The 12286-nt window shown below is 44.1% G+C and overlaps 1 protein-coding gene across 1 annotated transcript; it reads right to left on the bottom strand.

Annotated features, from left to right (window-relative positions):
- Positions 1-843: 843 nt before the first annotated feature.
- Positions 844-12223, bottom strand: nr1d1 (nuclear receptor subfamily 1, group d, member 1). The gene is made up of 8 exons (XM_079365730.1): positions 11801-12223; positions 4641-4922; positions 4403-4491; positions 4026-4170; positions 3009-3748; positions 2697-2882; positions 2364-2574; positions 844-2267 (listed from the first exon to the last, which is right to left on the bottom strand). Exons 1-8 carry the CDS (start codon positions 11862-11864, stop codon positions 2047-2049), a joined length of 1938 nt encoding a protein of 645 aa, XP_079221856.1. The 5' UTR covers positions 11865-12223; the 3' UTR covers positions 844-2046.
- Between the last annotated feature and the right edge of the window lie 63 nt (positions 12224-12286).

Here is a 12286-nt window from a genome sequence, read left to right on the forward strand (position 1 = left end):
GGTTCCTCATTGGTTGGCGATGATGCTGCGGCAAAAGACGAGGTTTGCCAATCAGAGAACTGAGGAAAAAGTTGGTTATGAGGCTGCAGCGGTTTGACCCACTTCTCAGTACTTTGACTCGTAGAATAAAATCGTCTTGACGTCTTTTTTAAGTAAAGACACGATCAGTTTGAGCTCCTTCGTTTCATCTTATTACGACTAAAACCTCCGAAAGTGTAAAAAATATAGAAAAGAAAAACCTTTGATTCAGTAGCTGTTTGATTATTGATAAACTCGAAATTATGCCTCATGAGAGATGAAACTACTGACTGATATTTCCCCTCTATTAAATGAACACTGACAGTGGGTTTTTGATGTCATTGCTTAAAAGTTCCCTTTTTTACTTTCTGGATTCAGTTTCATTATTTGTTTAATTTGTGACTGCGCTTTTCCCCCCTTAAACCGCTTTGTTCATTTTTTTCTGAGGTACGGAAGCCCCAAGAGGACATGTACACATTTTTACTTCACTGTGTTTTCCTTTATTATGAGTCTTTTTCTTTTCTTTTCTGGAGAGCCACTGGTCAAACCTTTTCTTCGCAGGTTTTTGAGAAATTAACTTTTTTTTGTCTTGTTTTTTTTTTGTCACCAAGAGATAAGGAGGTAAATAAGGGATTGAGAAAAAAGATGGAATGTCCTTGTCATCACTTCAATTATTGCAATAAGATGACTATTATAGTCTTAACTCAGTAGTAGTAATAGTATTTAAAGTCTTTTTTCAATTGTTCAGCGTCTTTCCCAAATGTATGATGATGTTGTACGTTCAGTTGAAACTGTTCAGACAAAAAACAAGGAGATGTTGAGGCCTCAGATCTGTACATATATTTATATATACATTATATAATGTCTATACAACAGGAAACAAATACAAACCTCAGAATATCACATGTTCATTTCAAACATTGTAGGTACAGTCTGTGCCACTCACACTTTGTTACAGTCATAACATTTGCACCGGCATGTACTCTTATTAACAAAAAATATATTTGTATAATATATCTTTGTGTGTTGAACACAGATTCAAGCATTGTTGGATATTTACAGTTTTTTGTACAAGAATCTGCAGCATAATGTTCGTCAGAGACTCTCACAGCAGCGTGCTGTTTGGTCTGACTTTAGTCTCATTGGTCAGTAGAGCTGTTCGTCACTGAAGTTCCTTTATTGACGCACCAGCGTCAGTCTCTGATACCTGGAAGTTGTGGATGTTGATCCTGATGTTGTCGGAAACAGTAAGAGTCCGACTTTTGAATAGTCCTGTTGTCCGTCCGTTTTACAATCAAAATCACTTTTATCTCTTTATCTGGCACAGAGACAGGTCCAGGGTGTTTTACACTATTACATCAAAGACTGAAAGCTGAGGGAAACTGTTAGCCAAGCTCGATCGAAAGAGATCAAAAAAAAAAAAAAAAATCAAGCTTCCAACAACTCAACAAGACTGTCCGAGTAAAATGTTGTTTCTTGTCATCAAAGAAGCTACAACACATTACACTTCATGTTCCTTTAGAGACGGTTGTCTGGGTTACAACTTTTACCCAAAATAATTTCATTCATCCAGAATTCTTTGGGCTATAATTCAAAACACAAAGTAACCCCATCACTCTTCAGGGTTAAATTCGACTAGACCAAAGCATTTGCATGGCTAGCAGTTTCTCTGTGTTTCTAGCATTTGTGCTAAGCTTCAAAACAAAGCAAAAAAAACAAAAAAAAAAACAGATCATTGTCTCTTGGCAAGATGGCAAACGAGCAGTCTTAAAATGTAGAACTGGTCCTTCTACTTGGCCGGCAGTTGTTGCTTCATAAGCTTCAGACAGCGGTGAGTCATTTGCTGAAAAGTTTGGTTGATTACATCATCACTTTGAAGTCTTTACAATTTGTCGGGGATGGCATCTTCAGCACATTGGGATAATGACGTCATGACTTGTTGTCATGGCGACAGAGAGCACCATATGATATTTTATTTGTTACTATCACGTAACCTGTCACCCCTGTGACATCATCACTGCAAGGTCGTCAGGCGTCAATGCGGAAGGACAGCAGCTTCTCAGAGTGCATGTTATTGAGCGTCCGCAGGTCGGGAAGCTTCAGAAGCAGTTTGGTGAAGCGCGGCGAGTCCACGTTGTGATGGTTCTGGCCGTTGGGTTCAGTCGACTTGCATATCAATGAACGCAGCGCCCTGATCAGGTTCTCCTGCAGCTGCTCCACTGACATCACATTCTCGATACCAGACCGGTCTGCGGAGGACAAGAAGCAAAACATCAGGAAAACTGTTCAGGAGCTCAGCAGCTACAGATGATAAAGAAGCACGACTCGTCCCACGTCCTCCTCACCTGCAGACACGAGCACCACTGCAGTGAACAGTCCCAGTTCCTGGGCGCTCAGCTCCAGTGCAGCCAGTTTGTGGCTGAAGTCGAACATGGCACTCAGCAGCTCGTTCATCCCCATGGCCTGCAGCTCCACCAGGCTGTAGGTGGCGCCGGAGATGAAAGTCACAGTCTGCTCCTTCACATTGAAAAGGGAAGAGAAGCGCACCATCAGCACCTGGAAGAAGAAGAAGAAGAGAAAACGAATTAGCTGCAGTTCCTCTAACGACCAGGTTGTAGTCTTTTACTTCATATTAAATCCCTTCTCACACCAAATTAGTAAAACTGCATTTGTAGTACCTCAAAGGTTCCCGCCTTGAGCAGGGTGACCTGGTCGTTCTGAGTCAGAGAACTGAATCCAGGGATATGTTTGGCAAACTCCACCACCTCCTTGACGGCGGGGGTAAAGGACACGGAGAACTCCTCCCAGATCTCCTGAGGGTTCTTAGCAGGGTCGGCTTGAGGCTGCATGTTCATTGGGCAAGCCTGGAGAGAGAGAGAGAGAGAGAGAGGTCTGTCAGCTCACCTGAAGCGCCAGGTAACAAAGGGAAGGTGTGTTCGTTTAGAGTTCAGCTTGTTAGTGTTACGTCACAGTAAATGTTCAGTTCTTACCAACAATATCCCCGTGCGGTTCTTCATCGGACAGTTCTGCCCCTGGATCCCAGGATCATTGAATCCTTCTCCTCCAATCACATTGCTGTTTTGCGGGGTCCTCTTCCCGTTGCCTTGGTGATGTGTCACATTCCTGCTGTTGTCCTGTTGCAGGTAGTGTCCTGCCCCGTGGTTGTTGTTATGATGGTAGATAGTGTTCAGGCCGTTGGCATGGTAACCATTTGAGCACCTGTTGGGCCCCCAGTGCTCCGCCTCATTGTTGCCAAAGTGGGCGTGGTTATTCTGCTGTTGCTGAGGTGGCATTTGGGGATTGGCTAGTTTGTCATGAGCATACAGGAAGGTCTCGCGGTGAGCACGGGCGATGGCGCTGATGGTGTTGTCCAAGCCGGGGCTCGGCGGGGGTGAGGGGGATGGGCTGTGGCAGAGAAGGGCCGGAAAAGAAGGAGGAAGAGGAGGGAGAGGAAGAGGAGGGAGAGGAAGAGGAGGCGGTGAGGAGGAAGTGGCTGGGGCAGGAGGGGAGGGCGAGGAAGGAGCCAAAGGCAGAGCTTGGGGCGGAGGCTGGGGGGCAACGGTCACCCCCGGGCAGGGAGATGAGGATGAGGGGGGGGAGGAGGAGGAGGAGAGGCTGGCGAGCTGGAAGTCGTTCTGCAGCTGGTTGTTCACCATGTTGTTCATGGCGCTCTGCATCTCGGCCAACATCCTTTGCTTCTCGCGCTTCGGGATCCGACCGAAACGAACGGCTGTGGACAGAAGAGGGAGAAGAGGTCAGTTAAAAATCAGATCGGAATAATGTTATCTAAAGAGCTGCCTTCTACAGAGAGCGGATCAGACAGACGAGTGTAAGTACGAAGGTGTGTAGAAAGTATACAGACAGGTGAGTATACAGGAAGACGGTTGCAGGCTGAATGTTTATAAGCTGGAAAGCTGTACAGACAGGTAGATCTGCAGCGAAGACATCAGGATACTGTCACACAGGTTTGCTGACTAACTCAACAGACAGACGGGTTAGTTGCTCACCGTCGCGGCTCATGCCCACGGACAGGCACTTCTTAAAGCGACACTGCTGGCAGCGATTTCTGTTGATCCTCATGATGGTGCAGCTCTCGTTCTTCAGACACTTCTTGTACTGGATGTTCTGCTGGATGCTTCGCCGGAAAAATCCCTTCAGGAGGAAACAAAATTGAGAGAGAGAGAGAGAGAGAGAGAGAGAGTCAGGCGCTGTGTTGTTTCTCTCTGTGAATACGTTAAAGACGCCGCAAAAGAAAAAAGTATTGCAGCAGGCGGTTGTGTTTCTTTTGACGTCTTCTGTCAAAAACGACATCAGTTCAAAGCTCACTGGTTACAGTGTGTGTGTGTGTGTGTGTGTGTGTGTGTGAGGGTGTTGAATATCTCACCTTGCAGCCTTCGCACGCATGAACTCCATAATGGAAACCTGAGGCCACGTCTCCACAGACCTTACACAGCAACACCATGCCGTTGAGTTCTGAAATACACACAACCACATGTCAGGATGATGAGTTCATTCTGAGATCAGAGTGTTTCTTAGGGAGAAAACCTGATGAAATGACTGTTTATTGATCGAATCATCTTGGAGGATGAAACACTGATCATCTGCTGTGTTTGGCTACTCACTGGTCAGACTGGCCACAGACTTGCTGGGCGATGCCCTCACGGAGCCGCCGTCGTCTCGGCCTCTCGGTGAGCCTCCTGCGGATGAGGAGGCTGAAGAGGAGCCGTCATCTCCTGCAGAGCCCGAGCTGGAGCCGCTGCTGAGGAAGGAGGGAGTCATAGACGAGGAGGAGGAGGAGGAGGAGGTGAAGCCGGGCTGGGAGTCAGAGTTCTCGCTGTACATGGAGACCGGACTGGTCCGGGGCGGAGAGCCTCCAGAGGAACCAATGTAAGAGATCACACCTCCTGCAGAGAGGAGCAAAGAAAGGTGAGTGCCAATCACACACACATTGTATTGCTGTGAAATCAGTTTACACAAAATCCAGCCGAGGCTGAAGGGAACCTCTGAGCATTTTTAGTCATAAACTAAAGAAAGAAATCCATGATCAGAGGAGTTAGTAACACCATAAATCATCAACATTCATCCAGTGTTATTATAATGGGAAGCAGCCAAATCAGAAACGATTGTGACCTGTAAGTAGAAGTTACCGGAAAACTCAGACTGTAAAGGATTTATCCACATTACACACAATGAATCCTCCAGGTCAGCAGATGTAATTTCCTTGTTGTGCATTGTTGCCTTCAATATTTCAATTTCAAACCATTATATTAAAACTTTAAAAACATTAACATTGATGACACTTCACAAAAGAGCAGAAATAAAACCACACAGACAGGATGGTTGGTTTTTTTTTCGCTCACTGCGTTAAAGAGGTGTGGGATCGTTGTTTTAATTTGTCCTTGAGAAACAACAGTTTAACATTTTTTAAATGAAAATGCCATGGCAGTCCAATTCAGCAGAGATGTTATATAAGATACGTCCGATAATGTGATTATCACGTCTCTGTGTCAGAGAAGATGAACCAGCTGGTTTTTACTGAATACCATGATGAGTATTTTAGAGGAATCTAAGAGCAGAGTGAGAAACAGAGTTTGCAGTCTGAACTTTTTAGTGACAAAAACTTCGAACTTTTAGTGGATGAGCAGTGATTACGGACGGTTTCACTCCTGCAGGCTGAAGAAGTCTACTGGAGCTAGCCTGAAACATGTTGTACCTTTTTGGAGTCTGCGTAGGTTCTCAATCCCCCAGGTCATGGTGCAAAGTGAAGCTTGATCCAAGGGCAACTGGACGAGGACGTTTCACCTCTTCTTCAAAAGGTTCCTTCTTCTTCTTCTCCTTCTTCTCCTTCTTCTTCTCCTTCTTCTTCTCCTTCTTCTTCTTCTTCTTCTTCTCCTTCTTCTTCTCCTTCTTCTCCTTCTTCTTCTTCTTCTTCAGCTCTAAACAGGCTGACTCATGGATCAGGAGCCTGTCGGGTTGGTTCAGAGCTTGCTCAGGTTGGAGGGTTCAGTCGTGGCAACTTAACCTAACTGTTTGACGGAGCTGGATATTTATATGAGCCCCCGTGGATCATTAGCATGCAAACAATCAAGGATGACTCGTTCCAGACTCGTTAGCTGAGTCTCTGACCTAGTTTCGCCTTGAGTCGTTAAAACCCCCGGCCGTCTGCGTGGGTCGTTGGGGTCACATGTTCGGAGGTGTGAATTCAGTTGTAGAGCGAGAATTGAAACCAGCATTGTAGGTTGTTGATGATTGGTGTCTCAGACCAGCACCTCGGCTAAGGGATGGTTTTTCCACTCTAACATCGATGGCTTCTTCAACATCCTGTTTAAACCGACGCTCTTCCACTTTCCATATTCTGCCTCAAGGTTTGAAGAGAACCAGGATGTTGTGTCTGCGATAAATCCTCTTGAGTTTTAAGCAAGATACTCCAGACAAGTATGGACTAACGATGCTGTGCTTTTTGAAAGTCTTGATATAAGACCCAGGTCGGGCAACCACATGTCTGGAGTGCTTCCTCAGATGTTTATGTTCCTTCACTCTTCCGTCTGCCCTTGTATGTACACTCATAGCCATACGGTGTACCGCTCTGATGACAACCAACTTATGTTGTAGTGGATGTAAAAGTCTCGTCTGGTAGACCTAATGTTGTTGTGAACTCTTTTGGTGTGTACTGTGTCCAGTTGCCTTTGGATCAAGCTTCCAAATTGACCTTTTTGTTCACATCAATGTTAAAATAAATAGCTACAGAGTTTAGAAAACACAGGAATAAACAGCTGCAAAGGCTTCATAACGAATCAACAAGTGTACACTTCTTAATTTCACTTTAATGGTAACAGACGAAGATAAGAAAAGCTTTGCAGCAGCTGGCCTGAGATCAGTGACATGATGACCTCACAGTGCCGACTGCATGAGGAGCCTTTGGGTGTGCGTGTGTGGGGAGGGGCGACGAGGAGAAAAAGGGGAGGATATTTACGCAACCGTCTCGTGGCTGGTTTCATGTCACCATGGTAACAGGTGGGTGAAGAGGGAGGAGGGAGTCGCTCAGTAGTAAGAGTTCAAAAACAAAGCTAACTTTCTAGGAATTCAGAGAACAAATGGTGGGGGGGAGGAGGGAGGAGGGAGGAGGTGGGAACAGCTGAGGGGGAGGAGAGTCCTCCTCACTCCCTCCTCTCGGAAACAACACGAGATGGCAATGTGTTCTTTAAACTCACGCATTGAAAAAATGTTTACTGAGCAAACATTAATTAAAATGTTTGAAACATGTCTGAAACATTTCACTACATGCTTAGTGGCTGTACATATTTAGTCATAAGTAGTAGCTAACATTAGCTGACTAGCTGTATACATACAGAACGCCATGGTGGGTCAACTTATAAGTGGTAGACAACTATGCTTTAACTACATTTCCCATAAAACTTTAGTGCATGTTGCCTTAGATTCAGAGAGTTAAAGCTTGTTTTTTTGGAGTTGTTAACATTCACTCAACGACTTCCTGTTAGCAGTTTAACATGTCGAGACTCTAAGAGGATTTCTGGGTGTTTTTATTTTTTATTTGTGGTCATTTGAAAGCCTTTGGAAGTGTACGTTTGCAGTGTGAAGGTACAGTCTACAGCAGGTGACAGCACACCTGCAGCACGAGTCTAAAGTGCACTTCTCTCTTTCTACAGCAGCAGTCACTCTGTGTTTCCCACGTGTTGGTGCTGCACGTGATGCCTGATTTCTGTCTGAGAGGTGATAACACACACACACACACACACACACACACACGTCTGCTTCCACACATTCAGACAAACCCTGCTGCATTTAGAGCACACTCAAAAACATGTTGATGAGTCAGGCGGTGTGATCGACACGTGCAACTCAAGATGAGTCTGTTTTTGTCATGTCGTTGCTTTTAATAATTATTCTTGTCGTCACGTGCTTCTTCAATAAGGTTTGAAAAGGAAACGCATATTAACCCCTCACACTGAACCCGCTGTTCCCTCGTGTTTGTAGTGATCTCTCAGATGTTTACAGGACAACAGGACTTTCCCCACCCCTGTCTGGGATTAAGATTTAAGCTCATTTAGAGCAAGTGCATTTACTAAAGTGCGGACTTATCTTTACTGTAGGCCAGGGATTCCCAGACTGCAAACCCCTAAAGCAAAGGTGCTATAGACTGGGAAAACCTACCTAATGCTAATTTATTATCCCTTTGAAATCAGCATTTACTAAGCTGAGTTATTCAATAGTCGAGGTGGGGAACATGGATTTATGTAAAAATCACGATTCTAATCTTCTGAGACTTTAACTTCTAAAAAACTATTTTTTTTAGTCTAGTCAGTCACTCCATGCTAAGTGCTAATGCTAGCTCTTTAATTCAGTAGGATGCCAAATGGAGCAACAAGAAATTCAGCCAGTCTCACAGATGACTGGAGGAGATCCTGTAGTTTCAGTGTTTGAGCCTGATGCCGTCTTTGTTGACTCGTTTTAGTCTCCTACATATTTTTTACATGTTAGCGTTTCTGATCGGTTCTTTCAGGATCCAGTTGTTGCTTCCATCATCTCTTTTATTTATTCGATCATATTTTAATTTGCGTTTCTGTTTGTGGATGTTTTGATTAGCACTTTGGGTAGCTTTATAAAAGAACGTGACTTGATTTGATTATAACATTTATGAAGTGGTTTACTTTATAAAACACATAATGAGTCATATCATTGTGGAGAGGTATCACACTTTACTACAGGAATGCAATACTGAATAATGCAGGACTATAGGAATACTATAAATATATCCTGCAGTGCTCGGGGACTAAAATAACAGTACGCAGTCATGAAACCTGAAACGTACAATGCACAATGGAATTTGTGTTAGAAATATGTTTCTCCCCCTCCTGCAGACTTGAATAAATATGGGGGGGTGTATACATGTGTGTATATGTGTCTGAGTCTGTGTGTGTGTGTGTGTGTGTGTCACGCCCCTGAAACACGTGAGTCGTCCACACAGCAGACTCTGCAACGGGACTGGCTCGAGCGTGGCCTGCCCACTCACACACACCTCCCCCTCCCTCTGCTGCACTCTCACGTTTCCTCCATTCATTATTCGGAGCGGAGTGTACACTGCAGCACACACACACACACACACACACACACATGCTCTGATAAACAGTGTGCAGAGGATTTCACGATGTGGAAGGAGGGGGGGGGAGTACATGTGACCAAATCAATGAACATGGGAGGAGTTTTACTGCCTCACTCCAAGACACTGTAACCTGAAATCCTACAAAAACATTGTTTGATTATCATCTATAATTATTCTTATTAACTATTCTTCTTCTATAATAAGGAAAATACCTTTATGCTAATGTTGGGGAAATGTTATTTTTTAAAATTCTTATCAACAGTTTCTTTCAATTAAGCGAGAGAAGAAGTAAAAGTAAGTTGTTTTATAGTCCAGAACAGGGATTCCCAAACTGGTATAAGGGAAACATTTTTTTACTTTCATTGTGTTTCATTAACGACAATTAATTTGTAAGATAAAATAATTTAAGAAATAAAATCTGACGATGATTGGACGTGAGGCTCTGTTAATGTTAGCTTAATACTGCTGGATTTAAACCCTTCAGTCGTTTATTGAAGATGAATGAAAAAAAAAAAGAGCTTTGTGAAATTCATTTTGTCAGAGATGTAAATTTGTCCACCTCGTGTCATCAGGCTGTCAGTTCTTCAGCAGCTCTCGGGTTGTTTTTTTCTTTCATGAGCGTGAAGTCATCTGTAATCTAAAAACACATCTTTATAAAACTGATATTTAGAGAGCGATCTTTTTGAGTGTCGTCTTGGAGTGCGATCGTACCAGGCAGAGAGACCTCTATCTGTGTCTTCACTCCTCAGAGAAGAAGATGAATATCTTCATCAAATGTGCACAGATCCACTCCGCATTCATGTTTTACGTTTCTCCAACACGCTCTCTGTGTTCCTTGAACATGCACACCTTCGTCTTCACACTCATCAGCTGCTTCATTCACGCTCCATCATCACCTGCTCATTCACTCAAGGCTGCCTGCCGTCCAATCAGGTTCTTGCAGGTTTATAAACAATACGACTCTAAATGGCTCGATCTTAATGGACGTTTACAGATCAGACATGATGTCTTTCTCTTTTTCGAGACTGATTTCGGTTCTCCAGTGAGTCTGCTTGTGCTCGAGCTTTCTGCCTGTTTAAGAGGTTCTCCTTCTCATGGTGGACTAATGTTTGGTCTCAGTGATTATCATGACAAGGAGTATGCTCTAGTTTTGTTGCTAAAGAAAAAGTAAATGGTTGATTTTTTTGTTTGTTTTAATTCCTGCTGGTTGGATTAGGTTCTGTTGCTCAGAGGAAGCAGAGGAGAGGCAGAGAGGGTGATGATGGGTTTCTGCTGCTCCACTTTCTCATACAGGAGGGAGGGAGGGAGGGAGGGAGGGGGGCTCCAATCATAGCTGTGCATGTTAAATAGGTATGAAGGGGGGAAAGAGGAGGCAATAGAATTCTCTGCCTGTCTCAAATATGAATATTGTAAATTACACCTGAATATCAGAGATTTTATTTTTTTGCAATAAACCTTCAAATTAAATTATGTTTTTGGGACTAAATTAAAGGAAAGAGAAGTTCAAATTATGAAGTAAAAAAATCAATTAAATGTTGTGGCTGAATGAATGCTGATGAATTAAATTATACTTTTATACCATTTGATGTATGTAGTCTATCAATTGTTAAATAGTCTAGGAGAACATGTATGATTTCAGATGAGCAGAGACAGAAACACTGAACAGACTGAGAGAAGGAGGTGAGGAGGAGGAGAATTATGCAATGAGCTGAGGCTGAGCAGCAGCCAATCACAGAGCAGAGCTCAGTGAAAACAAAGCGCACATGGCCCGGTTTGCCGGTCCATGTGAAACGGCAACCGCTTCTGTGGTGAGGGGAAGGAACAAACACACACACACACACACACACACACACACACACACACACACACACACACACACACACACACACACACACACGTACAACTGGTCCACCTGACACCGAGCGACCCTTCGACCGATGGCTTTCATCGTGACCCAGTTCCTCGAAACACAAATGGACTCACGGTGACGGTCCCCGTGATAATCCAAATCTGACACGCAGACATTTGTCCAGGATAAACTTTTAACGGATCCTGCATTTTCACATTCATTTTGTTCACTAAACACTGTTTGTTGTTTAATGTTTAAATCTCCCCCACATTCAACAGCTATAGATGGCACTGTTAGTAGGCTACAGCAGCGCGTAAGGGGCTTCATCCACAGTTTGCTTATTTCAGACACCTTCTTTTTACGCACGGTCTACCTGGCGCTGCGCGGCTCAGCTCTGCTTCTGTGACAACGTTTAAAGGGCTTCATTCATGATGTTAGCTACCCTGATTATATTAAACAAGCCTTGACAGCCACTAAGTCAAATCTCACGCCCAGTCATCACAAAGATCTAACGCAGGTGGGGGGGTTTTATTTGGAAGTGTTTTGCTCTCGTGCGACCTGAAACTCCTGCTGGAACATCCTGCAGGCTAAATAACACTATAAACTATTTAACAAAGAAGAGGTAGAGATGCACACATTGAAGAGGACAGTTGTGCATTAATTCCCACACAAAAAAAACTTCCGCATCTGGACTGACAATTTGACCCTCTTTGAACTCAATACGCGCGCACTGCGTCTGGCACCAATTTGGTTTGGTTTTGGGGAGAGTAGGGGCAAAGGAAAATAAATGAGGAAGGTGGCGTGTTGTTTACCTGTATTGTTGTTGTTGTTATTGTTGTTTGTGTCCATGGCAGTTGTCGTCATCCTCAGCTCCATCCTAGGATCGCGTTTTTAAACAATCCCGGATAGTTTCGTCTCCCACGTCCGCATCACAAAATACAAAATACACCAGGTAGAATAAAAACAGTCTCCACTGCTGTTCTATTCCATTGTACTCTATTCTCACTCTTTCTCTACCTCAACTCTAGTGATGTCTTTCTGTCGCACGAGGAGCCTGTCATTTGCTGCATGCGCTTCCCCCTATCTTTCTGATTCTTTCTTCTTCTTCTTCTCCTTTTTTTTTTTTCAAACGGGGCGCGCGCGCAACAAGCAGGCTGCTGGATGATGACGAGGTGAATGTGCGGAGGACGTTGTGCCCGCACGCGGCAGAAAACGGGACCATGTGACCGCGGGGAGAGCCTCGTGCCCCAGTGACACACTTTTCGCCCCTCCTCTAAAACCTCCGTGGAGTAGATGCT

Source organism: Symphodus melops (assembly GCF_947650265.1).
Source record: "Symphodus melops genome assembly, chromosome: 17".
Taxonomy (NCBI): Eukaryota; Metazoa; Chordata; class Actinopteri; order Labriformes; family Labridae; genus Symphodus; species Symphodus melops.